This window comes from Asterias amurensis, chromosome 21 (assembly GCF_032118995.1).
Source record: "Asterias amurensis chromosome 21, ASM3211899v1".
Classification (NCBI taxonomy): Eukaryota; Metazoa; Echinodermata; class Asteroidea; order Forcipulatida; family Asteriidae; genus Asterias; species Asterias amurensis.
In genome coordinates, this window is record NC_092668.1 from 4883072 (window position 1) to 4906154 (window position 23083).

At 38.6% G+C, this 23083-nt stretch overlaps 1 protein-coding gene across 2 annotated transcripts; it reads left to right on the forward strand.

Moving 5' to 3' along the window:
• Nucleotides 1-496: 496 nt before the first annotated feature.
• Nucleotides 497-22779, forward strand: LOC139953073 (microsomal triglyceride transfer protein large subunit-like). 2 transcript variants are annotated; one of them, XM_071952476.1, is made up of 17 exons: nucleotides 497-697; nucleotides 3590-3691; nucleotides 5115-5284; nucleotides 5678-5911; nucleotides 7084-7349; nucleotides 7524-7674; nucleotides 8747-8907; nucleotides 10284-10452; nucleotides 14946-15062; nucleotides 16396-16608; nucleotides 17058-17272; nucleotides 17500-17597; nucleotides 19519-19640; nucleotides 20312-20536; nucleotides 21200-21324; nucleotides 22138-22308; nucleotides 22458-22779. In XM_071952476.1, exons 2-17 carry the CDS (start codon nucleotides 3643-3645, stop codon nucleotides 22630-22632), a joined length of 2661 nt encoding a protein of 886 aa, XP_071808577.1. In that variant the 5' UTR covers nucleotides 497-697; nucleotides 3590-3642; the 3' UTR covers nucleotides 22633-22779. The 2 variants fall into 2 exon arrangements, with proteins under 2 accessions (XP_071808577.1, XP_071808575.1); XM_071952474.1 differs by having other exon boundaries at nucleotides 497-689.
• Nucleotides 22780-23083: the final 304 nt, after the last annotated feature.

Genomic DNA, 23083 nt, shown 5'->3' on the forward strand with positions numbered 1-23083 from the left:
AACCAAAATTAAAGGCTCAAGTGTGGGAATGCAACACAGTAGACCCAGAACTGGGGCGCTAGATTCCTTTTTTTCGAAATTTTGCAATGTCAACATTTCGAGGAAAAAAAGGAATCTAGCGCCCCAGTCACTGGGTGGGTCTAGCAACACAGATAAAAAGCGCAATGAACAATAAAAAGTACACCATTACAATAAAAAAGGCCAGCAGAGTGAAAACTTGTTTTCTTTCGCGCGTTACATTTTTGATATAATTACAGCAAAACACGTCTTAAAGAAAGTACTCACTCAAGAAATTTCATTTATTTACATAACTAGTCATAAATAGTTGCCTGAACAAGAAATAAAAGTGTCAACTCCATCTCCATGCATCCCCCTCCCATACCCCACGCCTAGCCTTTCTGATGGTGAAAATAAACAATCAATTATAGAGGGCGCACGTCAACACACATCGGATTATTAGGCAATCCACACCGCACAATTTACATACAATAACAGGTTCTATCTCAGGTCCCAGCTGATCGCTTTTGCATGCAAAGATTGCTCAATATCACAGTGTTGGTCAGGGAGTTAATGACATTAACAAGCTGAAGAGGGAAACTGCAGCGGTCATCAAAAACGAGGTGTTGTTCGCGACTCAGACTAAAGAGTAGAGAAAGGACGGTGTTTATGGTTATTCTGACTTTGAGGAGGTAGGGAGGTACAAATTATTAGATTTATTTTGTTTTACTTTTTAGTAGTAGAGGTCGGAAATGAAGTTTTGTTTTTAACTTTCTTGACTTGATGGCTGATGGAATGAACGCCCTGCTGGCCTGCTATGAGTGCTAAGCTAGGTTTTTAACAGCGGTGGACGATTAACTTGGAATAATGACAATTTGTTTTGAAATGGCTTCATAAGCAGATGAGAATGCATGTATGATCATAATGTTGTGGGTTAAGCATGTTAAAGATTAGATTAATGTACACTAAGAAATTGGTAGTTGTCAAAGACCAGTCTTCTCACTTGACTTGGTCAGTTGGTGTATCTCAACACAATATGCATTAAATAACGAACCTGTGAAAACTTGAGCTCAATTGGACGTCGAATCGAAGTTGCGAGATAACATAACAACAAAAGAAAAAAATACCCTGGTCACACGAAGTTGTGTGCTTTCAGATGCTTGATTTCGTGACCTAAAAATTCTGATTCTGAATCTGAGGTCTCGAAATCAAATTCGTGGAAAATTACTTCTTTCTCGAAAACTACGTCACTTCAGAGGAAGCCGTTTCTCACACGTATACCATCAACCTCTCCCCATATACTCGTTTTATACCAAGTAAGGTTTTATGATAATAATTATTTTGAGTACTAGTGCACTGCCATGCCTTTAAGGTGGAAGGAAAAATAAACAGACACAAGTGTAATTCAACAATGTTTTTATTGTTATTGGTGGTGGAGCTCCAGAGTCCAGTCATGACTCATGGAGGTGCAAATTAGGCCTAATTTAGTAATTGGTTGAGGAAAAAAGGTGTCAAACCTCCGAATACCCTTTGTTATGTGCTTAGCCCGACCCCAAGGGAGGGAGGAAGGAACGCTTAAGGCAAGTGCCAGAAGGCCTACTAGCCAGGGGCGCTGTACTGATTTTTTTCAAAATTTTGACACACTCAGTTGTGCTTCCCTCTGCTAGCTAGAGTACGATTGAAAGGGTAAAAAAAAAAAAATGGAGAACAGTTTCCAAGTTACCAACTGAGGCCTACTCCTAGAACCATGACTATGAGGATCTTTCCACTGTCGTCGCGGTCTCTGAGAGCGGAATGAACCTCATAGTTCCAGGAGTAGCCTAACAAGTAACATTAAAGACACTGGACACTATTTGGTACTGTAATTGTCAAAGACTAATCTTCACAGTTGGCGTCACTTCAGAGGGAGCTGTTTCTCACAATGTTTTATAATATCAACCTCTCCCAATTACTCGTAATCAAGAAAGGTTTGATGATAATAATTATTTTGAGTAATAGTTACCAATAGTGTCAACTGCCTTTAACCACAGACAATGTTTATTTTTGAATTTTCGCACGTGCATACTATGTGTTTCAGACATATTTATTGACATAAATGTTTTTTTTTTTTTTTTATCATTTTAAATGAATCATAATAACATGATTCATTGGGTTGTATCTCACACTGAATTTTGTACTTTGCACTGACCCTGTCATAAGCTGACATAATTAAAAGTTGTCATTCATGTTTTGTAAAAACTTAGTTGGTGTGACATTATATTTGATTACACTTTTCTCGTACCTGTACGTATGTATGGTACATTGATCACACAGTCTCTACGCTCCAAAGAGAACAATAAAGTCTGGGTGAGTCTGATTTGGTGGGCGAGGTTTGGAGGCAAAAACATGATAGTGCTTTATAGTCCTTTTAAAGGCAGTGGACACTATCCTTACTATTGGTAATTACTCAAAATAATGATTGCATTAAACCTTACTTGGTAACGAGCAATGGGGAGATGTTGATAGTATAAAACATTATGAGAAACGGCTCCCTCTGAAGTGACATCGTTTTTGAGAAAGAATTTTCCACGAATTTGATTTTGAGACTTCAGATTTAGAATTTGAGGTCTCGAAATCAACCATATCTAAAAACATACAACTTTGTGTGACAAGAGTATTTTTTCTTTCATTATTACAATGTATCTCACAACTTCGACGACCAATTCATGAGCTCAAGTTTTCACAGGTTTGTTATTTTATGCATGTGTTGAGATGGGCCCCACACCAAATGAGAAAACTGGTCTTTGACAATTACCAATAGTGTCCTGTGTCTTCAAACTCTTGACTAAGAAACAAGACAACCAGTTTGTCACTCGTTTTGACAAATTTATAAAACTACAAGTTACACCCCTACTGACAAGTTTGAGGTTGTGTTCAACACAACATGGTTGTAGATTCAACATGGATGAGGAAGGAAATACAAATAATATACTCTGCGTGTTCATGAAAATAATGTCAGAAGGCTTCGTGTCAGTGTCAGTCTGCAATAACTTGATCAAACCAATCTCTAGTGATCGAGTATTTAAATTAATATCAGTGTCACAATTATTTTACAAAAGAGCCACAGAGCCTGGACTTCCTTCCTGCAGGCAGAATTTGTACACAGGGCTCAGAGGCACAAAACAATTTTTTTTCTTTTTCTTATCAAAATTTTTATCAACATTTTGGTATACTGTCTGAAAACTTGTTCAGCTGCTACTTTTTTTATCACAGTGTACAATTTCCCTTTAATGACTAGACTTGATTCAAGTCTTAGCTCGTGGTTATTCTTCTGCATCTCAGCCACGAAAAACGCCCCTACATATTAGCGATCATGGCCCTAACTCACAATCTAGGCTAAATGACATAAGGTTGATCACAAGAGGGCGCTGTTTGTAGCGACTTTCAAGACGGAAAGCCATGATCAAATAAAAGACTTGGAACCAACTCTAATTTAATGACCTGTGAAGTATCTTGCCTGCCAAAACAGCCCTCGAGAATGTGAATAATTCTTTTTGTAAACGGAGGTAATATGGTTTTCACAGCTTTCTTCCCTTGATATTTTCTGTTTCAGACTTTACAAATTGCAAGGCGTAATACTACAAACCCCACGAAACTGTCTTCACAATGAGAGCTTTTATACTTCTTCTTGTGGTACTCTGCACCTCATGTATAGGTGAGTAGAATAAATTGATTTGTTGAGTTAAAGGCACCGGAAACCTTTGGTGATTGTCAAAAACAAGTCTTCTCAACATACATGTATGCACAAAATAACAAACCTGTGAAAATTCAAACTCAATTGGACGTCGGAGTTGCGAGATAATAAGTTGTGTGCTTTTCAGATGCTTGATTTTGGGACCTCAAATCTAATTCTGAGGTCTCGAAATGAAATTAAAATATATTTTTTTGAAAATGACTTCTTTCTAGAAAAACTAACTTTACTTTATAGAGGGAGGCGTTTCTCACAATGTTTTGTATACTATCAACAGCTCTCCGCAGCTTGTTACCAAGTAAGTTTTTATGCTAACAATTATTGTGAGCAATTACCAATATTGTCCAATGCCTTTAATACAGGGTATCTTCTCTGAATTCCTTTCTTTAAACTTGTTTAAATTCCTTTCAACCTGTTTCAAATTCCTAACCAATAATATTTTTATAGTAGCGCAAATTTGAGCAGGATGAAATCTTAGTTTTTCAATCAGTGCAGGCCTTCGATAAGAACACGTGGCATTTCACTGTTGGTGGATCGGATTTGATATAATGTCAGAGATTGTTTTGTGGTTAACTCAAGAGCTGTAATCTTTGTTTGCTGAAGATAAAATTACATTTTTTTGCCAGTTCGGGGGTTGTCGTGAGATCACTGGCTTCAGGTTTTGATGTTTATCAGTGGATTTATTTGCCATTTACACACGTTAAAAATACCCACCTTGTTTGGGACACGTATCGCAGTGTACCAAATAACACAATTAAGCAATGTTTGCTAAGGATTAAAGTACAAATTATTTTGAAATTATTTGGTTAAATATTTTCTGGTGGGGTCAAAGTCTGCTAGAAAAATGATGCAATGTATACTTGGTGAAATGTCTGGCCGCAACAAATTCAGGCAAATTTAAGTCACAAATTATTTGTATAGAATCCCAGCAATAATTTTTTTTAATTATTTATTGACAGGTTATATAGCCCTGATTTATCTTGCAATTAAGCCAGGGAGTTATGTCATCAGTTGTTACAAGTTGGCCTATAAAAGAAGCGAACAATTTGGTTGTCATGTTTTTAAAGTTTAAATGGAGAGTATATAAAAATATGCACCTTCGTACATGGATTGGGTTTTTAGTCCCTGCAGGGGTTTTCTTGAGAATAGTTTTCTGGGGTTTTCTGTTCACACCTGAAACTGAAACTAAAAACCGAAAGCTGAACCATTATGTTATTGCCGAGTACAGCGATTAATTTTGCTTTTTTGGAGTCCTTGACTTCAAAACCAACCAGAATATATGAAATAAAAACCCTTTGGACACTCAGCATGCCCAGTTCCCAATTTGTGGCTGTAGAATGTTTCATTTAACACTTCTGAAAACCCTGTATCTTGTTCTTGCTTTCAGGTCTTTGTTTTAGCTATGACTTGGGCAAAACATACAGCTACAACTATGTAACTGAGGTGCATATTAACGAGGCAGATCCATCTGGAAGTGACGTTGGTTTCAAGCTCTCATCAGTAGTTGACCTTTCAATCGTCTGGCAGAGTGGTTCGGAGCAAGTGGCTAAGATAAGCGTAGGTTCCTTTAAAGTGTATTGAACAGGGCCCAATTTCATTGCTCTGCTTACCACCGAATTCTGCACTTACGATCACCATTCTTTGCTTGCATGGCAAGCGCCAAATTTCTTCGCTAGCTGTGTAAGCACAGAGTGTCTAGAGGTACTCATTTGCACAAGCCAAAAGCTGGACAAGTTTTGAGATGTGCCCCCTTTCATCATATCAAAAGTTGATAGGAATTAGACAGTGCAATCTCCATAAAAAAATAAGATTTTATGTTTTCTTCCGTTAGGCTGTGTGCAAATATAGCCTGTAGGAAGTCCAGGCTCTGTGGTTCTTTTGTAAATATGTGATGTCACAGGTCACATCTTCGATAAGGGGCAGCTACTTTTATTTTTATATCTTCTACAGCTTCGGGATGTGAGTCTCTCCAACATCGCCGAGAGGTCAGATGATCAGAACACTTTCAGCGCCCCTCCAACGACTCTCATGGTTGTCTCGTCCCAGCCTGCCTACTTCGTCTGGACCGAGGGCAAGGTCACCCAGCTGTACGTTAGCGACAGCGAACCTGAAGGCTCGGCAGACATCAAGAAAGGTGTGATCAGTCAATTTCAGATGCAGAAGATTGAAGGGACCATTACAGAGGTAGGTTTACCCCTTTTTCAGGAATGGCTTCAGAAAGTTTCAAGGTTATAAAGTCATATTCCCCCAAGGAGATTTCCTCATGCAAATTATAAAGTTGATCTGCTCCAGATGCTGGTTGACCCAAAACCCAGTACTCCCTCAAAAATTAAACGTATACAAACCCTTTTTTTCTGATGGTCGTGTGTGTGTGTGACAAGTCTATTTGACCCTCAATAGTTACATAAAGATGGCAGGCAGGTCCAGATTTAACTCTTTTTTGGGGGGTGTTTTAACACAAATTTAGTACTTTTGTTAAAAATTCATGGTAATGTTGTTCTGAGTGTCCTTGCTTGGCTTGATGGTGAGTATTGTACATCCCTCCTAGTTTTTTTTTTGTGTCTTTTATTTTCCGAGTGGTTTTGAGAGCCAAATACTCAGCCACTTTGAAAATTGACTGTCAGTCACTATTGGCTTTCCCTGCCAATGTTTTGTTGGTTTTTATTTTGTTTACAATTATTTAAGTGCACCTCCACCACTGGAGTTTGTTCCTACATGTATCTGCCAGTCCAGCTGGGGTGCTGAGTACTTTGTTAAATATTTTTAAAATTTTTGTATTCTTCTGAAAAAGATGTGAATAGAATGAATACGAAAGTTGAGAGTTTCTTGGTCTTGTCACCTGATAAATACTATACTATAACATGGCGTGTCATGGCCAAGCGGGTAAGTGCACTGGGTTCAAGCTCTGGTGTTTGATCACCATAGTGTGGCTTCGAGTCCCGGTCATGACACTTGTGTCCTTAAGCAAGACCCTTAGCTATTGCTTCAGAAGTTTGGGGAGGCAGTGCTTTCTGCTCTACCAGCCAGGCTTCTGATGGATGATACCCAAGACACTTGTGTCCTTAAGCAAGACACTTAACTATTGCTTCAGGAAGTTGGGGAGGTAGTGCTTTCTGCTCTACCAGCCAGTCTTCTGATGGATGATACCCAAGCCTACATCTGTATGGACTGTAACGGGGGTAACCCTGTTCCAACCCCAGGAGTAGGTGGCAAGAAGTTGTAGTCCACACCTTGAAGTGACCTTCAGAACTTCAGGCCTTGTGTCTGGCATCTTACATAACAAATAGTAATAAACAAAGTTCTGTTGACTACCAGCTCTTTAAAACAATTATCTGTCCTCCTTTTTTTTTTTTTAGACTGATGCCTCTGGAGAATGCTTGGTCACATATGCGTTGGTCGATAACAAAATCCTGAAACTGAAAGACCTCAGCTCCTGTAAGACCACCCAATCAGGCGGGTTCTCCCACCAGAAAAAGGGCTTCGGTATCGACACCCAATCAGAAGCCTCGATGTCATGCAGTCTGTCAGCTGACAAGAAAGTTATCAAATCAGGCGTGACCTTCGAACGCTGGAGGACGTACGTGAATATTAGAAGCGAGCTTTCAACATCAGTCACATCAAGGTAAGTTTTTTTTTAATTCAGATAAGTTTTTCCCTTCCTTGGCCCATTTCATAGAGCACAAAATATTGCTAACTAACTCTGCGCAGCAAAAGTAAGCAGGACACTAGTCATAGATTTTACATGAGAAATGGCATTTTGGCTGGTCATAATGTTCTGTATTTATTCATCTCTCAGCCAAAGCCTTGCCCTGATCAGCAGTGATGGTGTTGCCGCGACTCTCTCAGGGTCAACAGCAGAGGGCGCTATCATGGGGTCTGGTACTTTCCAGCGAGCAGAGTGGAACAGCGATGAAATGAACCTGCAGTGTGGGGAGGGATGCAGGCCGGTAAGAAGACATTCTTTGATTCATTGTGTGCTCGGAAGAACGGCGTAAGGCTTTATGTCCTTCTTCCAGGAACACACGATATTTTTGTTTTTCCCGTAGCAGGAGACTGCAAGCAATTGCATAACATAGGGAGACCGCCGACAAAGGGCTGGATAGCTCTGTTCAGGTAGAGTGCGGTTGTTAGTTCAAATCCTGCTCAAGTCAATTTTTGTTTCAAGCCCAAACACAATTCGTTTAGAATACTCAATTGAAATGAAAGGTGTTTTATCAGAATAAAAATCAACATTTGTGTATTTGTAAATAAATTGTTTTTTGTTCAAGATATTAAACAGTGAGAAATTATATATAGTAATATTCAATTTAAGAGATGTTAAATTTGCATCGGGGATGAAGAATATTAATTTTGGTTGTTTACCCATACACCTCGGTAGTCTAGTTGGTAGACACTACTCTAGAATTGCAAGGGTCGTGGATTCGAATCCCACCCGAGTAAAATATGCCTGTGATATTTTTTCACAGGACTCGGGAAAGTACTGAGTATACATGTACAGTGCTAACACATCGGTGTATGGGTAAACAACCGAAATTAACTCGGGGAAAGTACTGAGTATATAGTCATGACAGTGCTAACACACATCGGTGTATGGGTAAACAACCAAAATTAACTGGGGATCGTACTGAGTATACAGTCATGACAGTGCTAACACACATCGGTGTATGGGTAAACAACCGAAATTAACTGGGGAAGTACTGAGTATACAGTCATGACAGTGCTAACACACATCGGTGTATGGGTAAACAACCAAAATTAATAATATTCAGTTTCATAAACACAAGACTGCTGGGCTTGGTCATGAGTTTAATGGCCCGGCACTAAAACTAATGGCCTCGAGCCTGCAGTTCAGCGTACAAATTCAAGCCCTGTTATTGCTCGAATGAAACAATCTCCAACATTTAAACAGGTTTCAATGTTCAAATACGCTTTAACTTTATCAATCTATAAGTCAAGTCATTACAATTCAGAGTGGGTATCGCCAAATTCTTAACAATCTAACAACTATTGTTCCCGCAGCTTTCCGAGGTTGTAGCAGACGCACGGGGCAGTCTTACGGAGAGTGCTATCGGTAAAACAAAGTCTGTCATGGCGTACCTGGACGTCCTTCAAGCATTCCGCTCGGCAGGAAAAGACGCCATTCTACAAGCTCTAGTTTCTCCAGACAATGTTGCCATCATGTAAGTTCTTTCTTTCTGAAATTCAGGTTCTGGAGGCTAGAGGCCCAGTCACACAGGCCTCGATAACAAGAACGAAAACGAGAATGTTAACAATGCATGCCCTCGATTGGTTGAATGAGCGTGTGTGTACTCTGTGTGGAGCAATTTAACCAATAGAATGCGTTCTGTTTGCGTCGTTATCGTTTTCGTTTTTGCTGCAGTGCCACTCAGTCTTAACTTATCGGAGTGTTCGTTCGAGTCCTGGTTAGGATACTTGTGTCCTTGAGCAAGTTGCTTTACTATAGCTGCTTCTTTTCAAACAGGGTTATAAATGGATACCTGCTAGGGATAGGTTGATATTGTGTTTGGAAAAGCCTGTAGAGCTCCACGGCAGCCCAGGAGAGAGAGAGTCCTAACTAAGGACTAGTCCTTGGAGTTATTAAAAAGCTTAAAGGAACACGTTGCCTTGGATCGGTCGAGTTGGTCTTTGAAAAGCGTTTGTAACCGTTTTTTATAAAATGCATATGGGTAGAAAGATGTTGTAAAAGTAGAATACAATGTTCCACACAAACATGCCTCGAAATTGCGTGGTTTTCCTTTTACCTTGTCGACTAACACGTCGGCCATTTATGGGGGTCAACATTTTGACTCCCATAAATGGCCGACCGTGTTAGTTCGCACAGTAGAAGGAAAACCACGCAATTTCGAGGCAAACTTGTGTGGATCATTGTATTCTACTTTTAAAACATCTTTCCAACCATATGCATTTTAAACAAAACGTTTACAAACGCTTTTGTTTTGACCAACTCGTCCGATCCAAGGCAACGTGTTCCTTTAAAGACACTGGACACCATTAGTAGTTGTCAAAGACCAGTCTTCTCACTTGGTGTTTCTCAGCATATGCATGAAATAACAAACCTGTGTAAATATGAGCTCAATTAGTCGTCAAAGTTGCGAGATAATTATGAAAGAAAAAACACCCTTGTCACACCAAGTTGTGTGCTTTCAGATGCTTGATATCAAGACCTCAAATTCTAAATCTGAGGTCTCGAAATCAAATTTGTGGAAAATTACTTCTTTTTCGAAAACTACATCCCTTCGGAGGGAGCTGTTTCTCACACTGTTTTTTACTATCAACCTCTCCACATTACTCGTTACCAAGTAAGGTTTTATGCTAATAATTATTTTGAGTATTTACCAATAGTGTCCACTGCCTTTAAGGCTAGTCCTAAGCTCCTAACAGTAACTCGTCCTAACTCGAGATAAGACTAGTCTTAACTCTTTGTGAAATCCACCCCAGGGCTGTATACTCCCCAGTGAGCTGGAGAAAGGTTAGTGGTATCGGCCCATTGACCAGGGAAGTAATTGGCAATCGTATTCTCTTATTTATTGGACAGGCCACAGTTATTTGACGTCCTTGCAGCCACACAGACCCTTCCTGCCTGGGAGGTCATCCAGGAGGTAGTCGACTTCTCCAGCGGGGAAGGCACCGAGATGTTGGAGAGATTCCTCCTGACGATGGCTTATAATAACCATCCCGTTAAGGAGCAAATCTCATGGTTAATGGTGAGAACATTTTGTATTTCATAATAATAATAATAATAACCGTATTTATAACGCGCCTTTTGCCTAAGGATACAAAGCGCCAGGTATTATTACTGCAAGGAGTGGGGCGAATTTTGAGATATAATGTAAGACCTAATCCTTAAGCACCATGTAATGGTTTACAAGGTGCTGTGGCGCAGTATGCTGCCAATCCAGCCAGGAACACCGGGCTCAAACAATTGCAAAACCGGCATGTAGTTCGACCTCTGACCTCTGTCGTTTCACATAATAGATAGGCAGTGACTATTTGGGCATCTATGTCACTGCATGTGCATTGTATCCAATGGGAATCACTAGATCTAGCGGCAGCGATCTGTCTTTATCCTTGCGGATAAAGACAAGGGCCCAGTCTATTAGGCCTGGGCGAATTATTCGAATATCCGGTTAATGGCGAATAGGTTTTCCTATCCGTAACCGCGAATGCCTTTTTTTTCTTAACCGGATATCCGCATAGGGCGCGAATAGCTATTTTTAAACCGGATAGTTCTGTAATTACAACCAAGTAACCGGATATTCCTTTATATCCGAATATCCGCGGACGTCGGGCGACAACTGACATGAATGGTTTGTCTGAATCCTAATGAAACTTCTATTAAGACAGCATAAAACAGCATAAATTAAGTATTTAAGAGTCAGTTCAGGTAAATAGTTGACATAGTTGCTCACGGTCAAAAAATGAATTTTTTTTATACTTTGTTGGTGGAAGGGCCTTGGGGTGCAAGTAAACAAAATTGCATTTTCAATTCTTTGTATAGCCCGTTGCCATGGTTACGGCTCATTTTGTTTTTTGGCCATTTTAGGCCGATTTTGGGGTCTGAAAAACTGGTTTTTAGCTCATATTTACAACTCCACCCAACCAAAATGCAACATTATTTCAAAAAACCTTTTATATCACTACAAAGTATCATCCTTGGCCTTCCTTGAGAAAAAAAATTATTGCTTTAAATAACACCCTTGTGCTATTTTTGCATCATGCATTACAGTATGTTTTTAGAACTTGCAAAATCGACATTTTTATCCTATTTTTTGACCCCAAAATGTCAACTTGCCAGGGGTCTCAGAAAATTTTCCTTTCGGCTGTGATTAGGGCCAACAGTGGTCTTTCCATATCTGGTGTCAAAAACTTGGGCAATTGTATCCTGTTGTGACAGTACTGCCTCAAAACTAGACTTTTTTCCCCAAAACATGAAAAATGCCTTTTTAAGGATCTTTTCACATAATATCGAAATACGTGTCCACGGTAAAAAAAAAGGAATATTTTTCTTATACTTTGTGGATGGTAGGATGGTAGGGACTTGGGGTCCAAATAAATAACATTTACATTTCAAATCATAATATAACACGTTGCCATGGTAACAGTACATTAACACATGTGTTTAGGCCACTTTAGGCCGATCTTGGGGTATGAAAAACTGTTTTTTTAGTTAATATTTACAAATCCACCCCACCAAAAAACAAACATATTTCATAAAACCTTTTACATCACTACAAAGTATCATCCTTGGCTTTACTTGAGACAAAAAAATATTGCTATAAATTTCACCCTTGTGCTATTTTAGAACGTGCATTAGAGTATGTTTTTAGAGCTTGCAAAATCAACATTTTTACCATATTTTTTGCCCTCAAAATTTCATTTTTTTCAGGGGTCTCAGAATATTTTTCTTTCGGTTTTGATCAGGGCCATAATTTGTCATTTTATTTCTGGTAAGAAAAACTCGGGCAATTGTATCCTGATGTAACAGAACTGTCTCAAAAATAGACCCTTTTCCCCGAAAACATAGAGAAATGCATTTTGAAATATTTGCTTCATTTTGAATTTATAACATGAAGAAGTAAGCAATAATTCCATCAATCTGGCAGCTTTTTATAAGCACTTTGTAGGTTTAGTGCATTACCAAACATTGATCAGGACTTAAATCTTATAATTTGCCCCACCCCGGCTCTGGCCCAATCATATTTCTTGACATTGCATAAAATAAAATAACAGTTTTGTGAACAGCGCCTCTTTTTTGAAAATCACATTTTTTAATTCCCCTTGCACATCAAGAAAGTTTGTACTATCTTTAATGTTTTATTGGTTCTCAGAATATTTCCCTTTTTGTTTTGATTGGGCTATTATTATGGTTTGCATGACTACTGGGGAGAAACACTTTGGTTTATTGTATCCTGTTGTGACACTTCTGCCTCAAAAATGGTAATTTTTCCAAAAACAATAAAAATGCATTTTGAAGTTATCCCTTAGTTTGAATTGATAAAAAACAAAAAAACGAGCATGCTTGTTAAAAATATATGGCACTGTTTCCATGCTCTTTAAGCCACTGAGATCTTATTTTGTCATAACTACTTTACCTAGTTGTACAGGTATGGTACACATTGCAAGAAGAGAAGTAGTGCGATGAGCAATCTTTACTGTTCTTGTCTTTACATGGCCTTATAATAGTCTTCTTGGTCCCCTGCCCGCTACCAAACTAAACATTTTCATCCCAATCAGAACAAAGAGGCTCTAAAAGTGAGCAAGCACTGTATCCAAAGTATAAATGGCCATTCACCTGCTTTGGCCTTCTGTAAGCAGTTCCCCCATCTATGGTGGGGTTCCTTTCAATTGTACTGTTGCAAACAATGAAAGAGTTGGTTTATTTAACGTGATAAACAATTCAGCAGGTAATGTTTGACAATGTTTTTTGTTGATCGTTCTCAGAGACATATATAATAATTATGAATTAGTAAGATAGTGAATGGAAATAATAATCAAACTAGCCTGAATAGACTTTTGTTACTGCAAATGCATCTTACTTATTTATGTTCAGCAGGTGCAAGTTTTTACAACTTCTTTCAATGTTGTTTCATTAAAGGAACACGTTGCCTTGGATCGGTCGAGTTGGTATTTGAAAAGCGTTTGTAAATGTTTATTAAAAAATGCATTATGATTAGAAAGCTATTTTAAAAGTATAATATAATGATCCACACAAGTATCACTCAAAAACCATGCATTTTAAAACAAATGTTTTTTGGTGGGGTGGAGTTGTAAATATTAGCTTAAAAAACAGTTTTTCATACCCCAAAATCGGCCCAAAGTGGCCTAAACACAAATGAACAGTTACCATGGCAACGTGTTATATTATGATTTGAAATGTTAATGTTGTTTATTTGCACCCCAAGTCCCTACCATCCACAAAGTATAAGAAAAATATTCCTTTTCTTTTACCATGGACACGTATGTCGATATTATGTGAAAAGACCCTTAAAAAGGCATTTTTCATGTTTTGGGGAAAAAAGTCTAGTTTTGAGGCAGTACTGGCCCAACAGGATACAATTGCCCAAGTTTTTGACACCAGATATGGAAAGACCAATGTTGGCCCTAATCACAGACGAAAGGAAAATTTTCTGAGACCCCTGGCAAGTTGACATTTTGGGGTCAAAAAATAGGGTAAAAATGTCGATTTTGCAAGTTCTAAAAACATACTGTAATGCATGATGCAAAAATAGCACAAGGGTGATATTTAAAGCAATAATTTTTTTTCTCAAGGAAGGCCAAGGATGATACTTTGTAGTGATATAAAAGGTTTTTTGAAATAATATTGCGTTTTGGTTGGGTGGAGTTGTAAATATGAGCTAAAAACCAGTTTTTCAGACCCCAAAATCGGCCTAAAATGGCCAAAAAACAAAATGAGCCGTAACCATGGCAACGGGCTATATATAGAATTGAAAATGCAATTTTGTTTACTTGCACCCCAAGGCCCTTCCACCAACAAAGTATAAAAAAAATTCATTTTTTGACCGTGAGCAACTATGTCAACTATTTACCTGAACTGACTCTTAACTATGCTCACCTTCTTGAAGAGTTAAAACAATGACATTTCTGACGTAATTTGTTCAAAGATTACAAAAGTTTTCCTTCACGTAGAGCCATCCACGATCAAAAGAAAAAGCAAATCGCCATCTTTAAATTAGATCCGGTCATTTTTATGAATGAACCGAGTGACACTGTCTAAAACTAATATCAATCCGCCCAGAAGATCTCATTCACAAACGAACAGCGCCCTCTAGCGAAAAAAACAAAAAAATATTTTTTTAATTTTTTTTTTATAACGCCCTCTAGTGGCAAAAAAAACTATTCGAATATCCGGTTAATTTCGGATAGTTGGCCAGCGGTATCCGAATAACAAAATTTCACTATTCGCCCAGCACTACAGTCTATACTTATCTCTACTACTCTGTGGAATTACGAGTGGGCTTTTTTCAGAATTTGTCTTGTGCCCCGTGTGTGTCTTATTTGATAAAAAGTGTGAATACATTTTTTCCCCTAGTTTTATTTTACTGTTTTAAAATGGAGTAAAACAAAATTGTGTCCAGGCTTCAGCTTCCTGACAGTTGTTATACTCATCCTCTGTTTTTATCCTGATATGCTGTCTGCCGTTAACCCTAATAAATTTGTTTAATTTTTTCAACAAAAGGGGATGCTGAAAGAAGACAAAGTTGGAAGTCAAGACGTCCGTGCGATGATGGCTCTAACCGTCGCTAAACTTGTCAACTCTTACTGCTATCTGGGATCTGAGCAATGTAATGATCAGGTATGAAGAGGATTATCTTTTCTTAGACAACATGTTGTATCGATACCTCTCGTCACTAACCCCTGGTAGGGATGTACTGAAGGCAATGCTGTTGAGTAAGCTTGGGCGATATCGATTTATTTTATTCACGATATATCGCCGACAATATATCGCGATGTTCGATATAATCGCGCTTAATTAAACTTGACATCATCAGTCTTACAACTCCCAGTGAAAGTTGTAGAAGAGACAATCATAGCATAAGAAAGGTGTTCTAATGACCTATTCTTCTGGTTTTACTCCAAACATATGGGGTGCAAGATGTCTCAGCTAAGAAATACATTGCGATATTGCGATATTTGATCAATATCGCGATATATCGCGATATATTGACACTTCGGTTAAAACCAAATCGATCCGGTATCGAAATCGTTTCCAAATTAGTATCGCGATATTCAATAGTATCGTGATATCGCCCAAGCTTACTGTTGAGCTCCTTACGATGACTGACTTGCCTTCACACTTGTTACCAAACCTGTACGGTGCTTGTAGGATGCAAAGTTCATGTGTTTCAATCATTGTGAAGCTATCCCATTTCAACTGAATCATGTATTTACACGGTCGCCCTAAACTGCACACAGTTAGGCATATCACAAGATCAAAGAAGATGAGAGGGGGCCAATTTGGCTCTTCATTGACGTAACAGCCTAACTAAAAAAAAATTACATTTTGAGAAAAGCAAGTTAAGAGATAAGCTGTCTTGCCTTAATAGACGAAAGTTTGAATAGAGGCTGAGATCAGACAAGTTAAATTCACATCTCTAGCCTTTTGAAATTTTGAAATGGTAAAAAGCACCCTCAACACACATGTACCAATAAATAATCTGATAGGCCTATAAAAGAACAAAATGTTCGAGTTGGGCTGTTATACCAAGGAAGGGCTGAATTGCTCTTTTACATGACGCCTTTTTATGACGAACTTTCACTAGAGTCCCAATTCTTCTCGTTACAAGTTGGACATCATCATCATGATGTCGGTTTTAAGGCAGTTGTCCAGTCTTTTCATGGATGGCCTGCTTTTTCACTTGCTCTCCTCCACTTGGCCCTGTCCATCGCCTATTGTGCAGCGTCTCCAAGCAATTGCATTTCTTTTGACACAGAGTTGTGCCATGGGTGTGGGCCCACCCACATCTACTTTGGCTCACCTCTTGACCCAGTTTGCATCCTCCTTTTTCTCCACATGACCAACAAACCACCTCAGCCTGTGACTCCTCAATACGGTGCCTATCCCCTCCTCTCCGACTCTCCTCCTCAAGGAGGACAACAATCGACTAATACATTTTATTCTTCTTTAGGTTGTGATTGACGCAATAAACTGGCTTCTTGTGGGCGTCACCTCCGAAGATCGATTCCAGAAGATTCTTTGTCTCAACGCCTTGAAGAATGCCGTTCAGCCCAGCAGCATTGATACCCTTCTAACTGTTGCGGAGTCTGACCCTGATATGGACGTTGTCGAGGTTGCTTTGGACGCTCTCCTCAAGTTTGAGCCCAAGTATTTCACTCCAAAGGTAAAATCATTGACAAACAGAATTTGTTATGGTTATTGTCAAAGTAACCCGTTTAAACATGACTGAAAACAACCATTTTAACTAAAATTCCTTTTTTTTTTTTTAAAGTCTGGGCTTGAGTCCCAGTCTTGAAACTTTTAGCCATTATTGTTTCATCCTCCAGATAGGACATTAAGTCTTAGGTGCCATGTGTTTGGTAATGCGTGTAAAAGAACCTGGTAAATTTGTCGTTAACTGAAGAGGTTGCAGATTATGTACAGCACCTTGTAAACCATTATTAGATGGTGCTATGAAAGTAAATTGGCCATGTAATTTAAATATAACTCTGCATACTTGTAACGAGACATAATAATCACTTTGAGATGCCCTCACGTGGGATAAAGTGAAAATAAGAACTGTGTCCTAAACCTTCCCAACTTACAGCCATCTTTTCTTTTTCCTCGCTTCAGGTCAACAATGCTCTCAACAACATCTTTCATGAGGGTAGCAGACAATATTCAACCGTCACACGGATTCTTGCGACCACCTTGTTGCTAAGCAAAACACCTTCTGAGTCAGATGTCGTCAACATCATCCAGTCACTAGGGGGCAGCAAACAGGCGGAGATGGCTGTCTTTGTCTTACAGAAGGTCATCGCACTTTCAAAGGGTTCGTCAGAAGCAAGGTGAAATATATATGATTTGAGGCATTGCATGGTGAGGTATCAATATATATTCGGTTTGCGGTAACACCATGTGTGTATCTACTTGCCAGGTAGAGTTTGTTCTTTAGAAGCAAGGTGACATCATTTGACTAATTTCTTCACCTTTGACTCATTGAGACTTGCCAGCACACTCTTTTTTTCATTATTTGATGATGACTTTGTTATTCTTTTTCTCTTGCAATCCACAGTGAAACTATCCGAATAGCTTTATCCGATTCAAGCATTTGGAATTACGACACGATATCACTGCAAGGGCAGTCAGTAGCTTTTGACAGCTTATTTCTTGGTAAGTTCATCATTTTCCATCACCTGAAATCAATTTTTTTCATAAGTATGATTTTCACTGGAATATTTTTTAAATTAGTGTCATTGTTAGATATATGTATGACTTTTGTGTTTTATACTTAATACGTTCTTTATTCCATGTTCTTTACATACAATATTTCTCAATTGTTATCATAATTTTTTGTGATTTTGTAATCACTATGTATGCAATGTATCACTTGTATAAATGAAGGTACAATTTGTTTGGATTTTGCTCATATGAAATGTGCAATATTCTCACTTTTAATTTCCATTTTAGTATTTATTTTCTTTCTACAATTTGTTTATACACGTACTTCAAGTATTAATATACTCCATGTTCTTTTCACTCCGTTTTTTTTTTCTTTTCTTGTTTGTCATTTGTTGAAGTTCTTGATTTTGCAATTATTCTGTATACAATTTACAACAATATAAATAAGGGAAAATTATGTGGATTTTTTCCCATGTGGAATATTGCAATATTGGCATTTTTATTCCTCTTGTAAAATTTGTTCTATTGCTACAATTATGTTTTCTCCTACTGTTACTGTATGCACAAGATGCGTTTTGTACATTAATTTACCCCCGTTGCAATCAAGATGTTGTTATATATTTCTCTTGTAATTTTGTTTTAATAATATTTTTTTTTAGTGGATGTTTATGGTAATTTTTCAGGACTTGTCTATATTACATGTACATGTTTTTTACAGCCTGTTTTGTTCTAGCCTTGCTCAAGGCAGTCGAATTATTCACTCCGAAAAAAGACCGCTGTATAAAAAAACACCCGTATTCACTGTGCGTAACATCGCACGACACGATGCCCCCGTACACTATCCGCATGCGTCGGCCGTTAGGCCGACAGCCTTGTAGGGTCTGTGTTGAAGCCACTGACCTCATTACTATAATAAGCAAAGAGTTCCCACGGTCAGCTCATTACCATAATGCCCGCGAAAGACGAGACATGTTTACATCACACACCACCACCACGGACGCATGATAGGGTCCAAAGGTCGTGATAAGGGAAGTGCGTGATTGGACGTCAAAATGAATAATTCATTTGCCTCACATCCTGTGTTGTCTGATAGGTCTGACGAAAGATATACATATTCATGGCTGCATACTAGCATTTCCGAGAGCCCCCCCATTTTTTTCCACTTGTGGAAATTTTTTCAATACAACACATTAAACCCGGAAAATACAGACCCGACAAGGCTGTCGGCCTGACGGCCTCCGCATGCGGTTAGTGGTATGAGTGCGGATGACTTATGTGCACAGTAGTCGTACAATGTGACAGTGTGTATACGGGTGGGTCATGCGGTGTATCGCACGCACCACGCACAGGGTATACGGGTGGGGTTACAGCGGCGTCTTTTCGGAGCGAATAATGCGACTGCCTTGAGCAAGGCTAGTTTTGTTTTGCAATGAGTGTTAATTGATTAATATGTGTATTGTGACTAGAGTAGATAGGTTAGATCTTTAACAATTTGTTTTCCTTAGATGATCTTAGGGAACTGGGCAAACTCCCACAAACATAACCAATGAATATGTACGTGTAGCCATGTTTGTGTTGTGTTTTCTCTTATAATCAATATCCACCAAAACGAGGCTAGAAGCTTAAGTAGTCAGGTCCCCTTTTTTGATACAATGAGAATCTATGTTCAAGATTGCTTTTGTAAACAGGGAACAATACAAAAAAAATAACAGTCTCTTTCTTTTAAATAAACATTAGGCCTAGTTTCTTAAATAGTTTTTAAAATAAACATTAGGCCTAGTTTCTTAAATAGTTTTTAAAATAAACTTTAGGCCTAGTTTCTTAACATACTAAGTTGATAAATGTTTTATGTAAGCTCAGTCAAATCAGTTTTATTTAAATGATTTTTACTTTCCCTCGCCGTCGTTCATAGACACCGAAGATGTATCGATAAGCTTTGGACTTGACCTTCAGATGACCCCGAGTGGTCTCCTCAGAAAAAGTGACTTCCATGTTGGGCTGGACTTGAAAAATGAATCGCTTCTCTTGTTGAATGTAAGTGTAAACAAAAAGTAAAGTCGCATTGTTACTCTTGCTCTCATTAAAACTTATAAAACATTCTCGGATGAGTTTGTCCTTTTTCAAGAAACTGATGGTATGAAAATAGTGGGTTGCAATGCTATCGGGACACATGCCATTTTATCATCATCTTTACAGGTTTTTACCAAGATGTGACTTGATGACAATAATTAAATTCCTATCTAGTTTTTAATAATATACATCCACAGTAAGATTGTTGTCAAATTCAATTTTTATGTTTTGTAGATGAAACAAAAAAGTTTACCTGTGGTACTACATATAGTATGAAAAGATTAAAGCTTTACAAGTTTTCATTTCTCCTGAAGACGAGCAGATACCTGTTCGAAACGTCTAGACCAAACCAGCTCTTCTCAGAGACCTGTTGGAAACGTCTAGACCAAACCAGCTCTTCTCAGAGACCTGTTGGAAACGTCTAGACCAAACCAGCTCTTCTCAGAGACCTGTTCGAAACGTCAAAATTAAACCAGCTCTTTTCAGAGCCAACACTCACTCAAAAAGAGATTTTACACTTGGTTGTACCTGCAAATTTACTATTTATTTATAGTTTTTCCTATTTCTCCAAACCATGCAAAGCTTCAAACAAAATTTACCAATATCGTTCTTTGTCTTCATCAACCCTGACACAGGTTGGCGTCTTCTCTCGCGGTCTTGAATATTTCTTCGGAGAGGATTCCGGCGATACCGGTGAAGCGACTGCCGGTCTCAACATTGAGTGTATGGACATGAAGCTTCGTATGCTAGTATTCTTTACCGGTAGCAGCGAGTTGATGAGCATGGCGTGGAATATGGGATCATCAGACGGACCTATGCCTCATATGAGGGTGATTGGACTGGTGCAAGATCACTCTCAGGTTAGTATTGTACACTAAGGGGATCTTGGTGCATGACCTTTTTTCGTAGTAATGCTACAATCTTCAGAAATACGTCTCAGGAGTTTTTTTTTTATCTCATCGGATTGAGCCAAATGCCACTGTCTAAAACTATTCTTGAAAGACACTTAAATTGCTTCTCTACGTCCAGGAGTGCAAGCGAAGTGCCAATTATTATGCGACTGTGTTTTACTAACACCTTAGGCAGGTAGCGTTTAAAGTTTTTACAGCAAAAAGGAAAGGTACAATTATGCTTGGGTGTTTATTTAGTTTGCAGTAACACCATGTATATTTTCAATTGCTGGGTAGATCAGGTTATTTGAGAATTTATCTTGATATTTATATTACTGCTGCAGAGTAGATTTTTTTCAGAATTCTGAAACACAGTTCTAGAAAAAGTGTTCTAGAACAGTTCTAGGCTAAAGGTAGAAAGTTGGCTGGGACTACTACTTGCGCTTAGTGGATCAAGGGGACTTCTTGTTATTAACTTCACTTCCGTGGAGTGAGTTCTTAATTGGTCTCTAATTAAAGTTTTGATCTTGGAATTCTTAAACAAAAAGTAATTAAGAGTCACAAGAATTGCTTGATATTATTTTATTTAAATAACCTCGCCGTCTTTTCTCTCAATGTCGATCTCATGAGCAGAAACTCAGCTTGCAATCAGGGTTCGACGTCGATGTCGGCATCCAAGGAAGTTTATCCCTAGATCTCGGAGGAACTCTTGAGTTCAGTCTATGGGACAGGTCGTCAACTACGATTGTATCAACTGGGTAGGTAACAGTTTTTTGAAACATGTTTAGCGTCCTTTCTTTTTGAAAAATGGGAAGGAGTTTTTTCTTTTTTAACTGGCTGTGCTATTTGTGAATAACCAAAAACTTGTTTGAGATTGTTCAAATGTATTCTCTAAAAAGGAAGCGACAGAGACGCTAAACATGTTTGTTTTTTATTTGGCCTTGTGACATGATGGAAGATAAAGTTTTAAACATGCTTTGGTTGTACCAGGGGTGGGGGTGGGGGGCTGTGTTCTTCACCTCTCCCCAAGTTCTATAATTTTACATGATTTTGTTTGATGTTATAATCAAAGATTGAAGATTTCTTCCGTTTTTGAATAGCGATTTCTTTATTTAATTTATGAACTTTGGTTGGTAAGCCAAGTAGTCTACTCTTGTCAAGAACCCCACTAATGACAAGAAGACAAGGAAGGAAGTTTCGTGTGTGAAGAAAACCTCAGAAAAGTTCTCTAGGGAAAAACCCGCACAATTATTGAGATAATGAAAACCAAAGCGACATATTGCACCCGGCGAAATTCCAACCGTCGCTCTAGGAATAGAAAGTATTTAAAGATACCTCTACACCAACCCATCATCATCATTTTTAACGGCGTAACCAAGATTCAACTCACAGCGTCAAGCCAGAGGAGTTTATCCCTGATCATGTTTGGAAGGTCCTCATTTCAGGCTCCGTATCTCTACCGACCGTGTCGATGTAGTTGAGAGATCGACGTCCTCTATTAGGGCATGGAAGTCTCCAACTCAGACCCCTTATTAAACAGCCAGTGTTTCTTTAATCTTGTTTATACGTAGTGGATCAATGGGTATAAAAGGCTCTACCCAAATCAACACGCCGTTCATCAGAACTGGGATTAACTTCTCTGGCAAGGGAGCGACGAGGTTTGACTTTGTCACGTCAGTTCAGTTCTCATCTCTGCCACCTTTGTCATGCCTACAGCTCATGACTGAACCTCTTATTTATATGTAAGTACAAACTCAGTCCTCTATAGAAATGTCGAAAATTCCTTCAAACATCTCTTCGCAAAAATGACCCAGTAACCTTAACTGTTGATATATTTACACCGAAACTCCTCATAGTAACTTTTGTTTTACCTCGGTTTTCTTTTCGCCAGAAACGACGTAAAAAAATATGAGCAGCTTGAAAGAACCGAGAGGAAGTACGAGTCTGAGGAGAGAAGGCGGTTCAGGATCTTAGAGCAATCCTTTAAGCTCTTTGATAGGAACACCCAGCCGTGCTATGAGATGTTTGGCAAGGAGGAGGAAGAAGAAGAAGGGGGCTGGTGGTAGATGTTCTAGCCAGGGCTCTCTAGAAAGAATCTCTTCTGCCCTTTTTCTTTCGGTACTTTTTACAAATGCACTCAAAGGTTAACAATTTCCTATTTTTTTGAGTATGTGAAGGAGCTGTACATGAAATCATCTTCGCAGATGAAACAACCGCTGTATAAAATAGCATGTTGACCTATTTTCTCATAATCATTTGGGAGATGCTCCTTTTGTCTAATTTTTAGTTTGACAGCTTAAAGGAACACGTTGCCTTGGATCGGTCGAGTTGGTCTTTGAAAAGCGTTTGTAACCGTTTTTTATAAAATGCATATGGGTAGAAAGATGTTGTAAAAGTAGAATACAATGATCCACACAAACATGCCTCGAAATTGCGTGGTTTTCCTTTTACCTCGACGACTAACACGTCGGCCATTTATGGGGGTCAAAATTTTGACTCCCATAAATGGCTGACTGT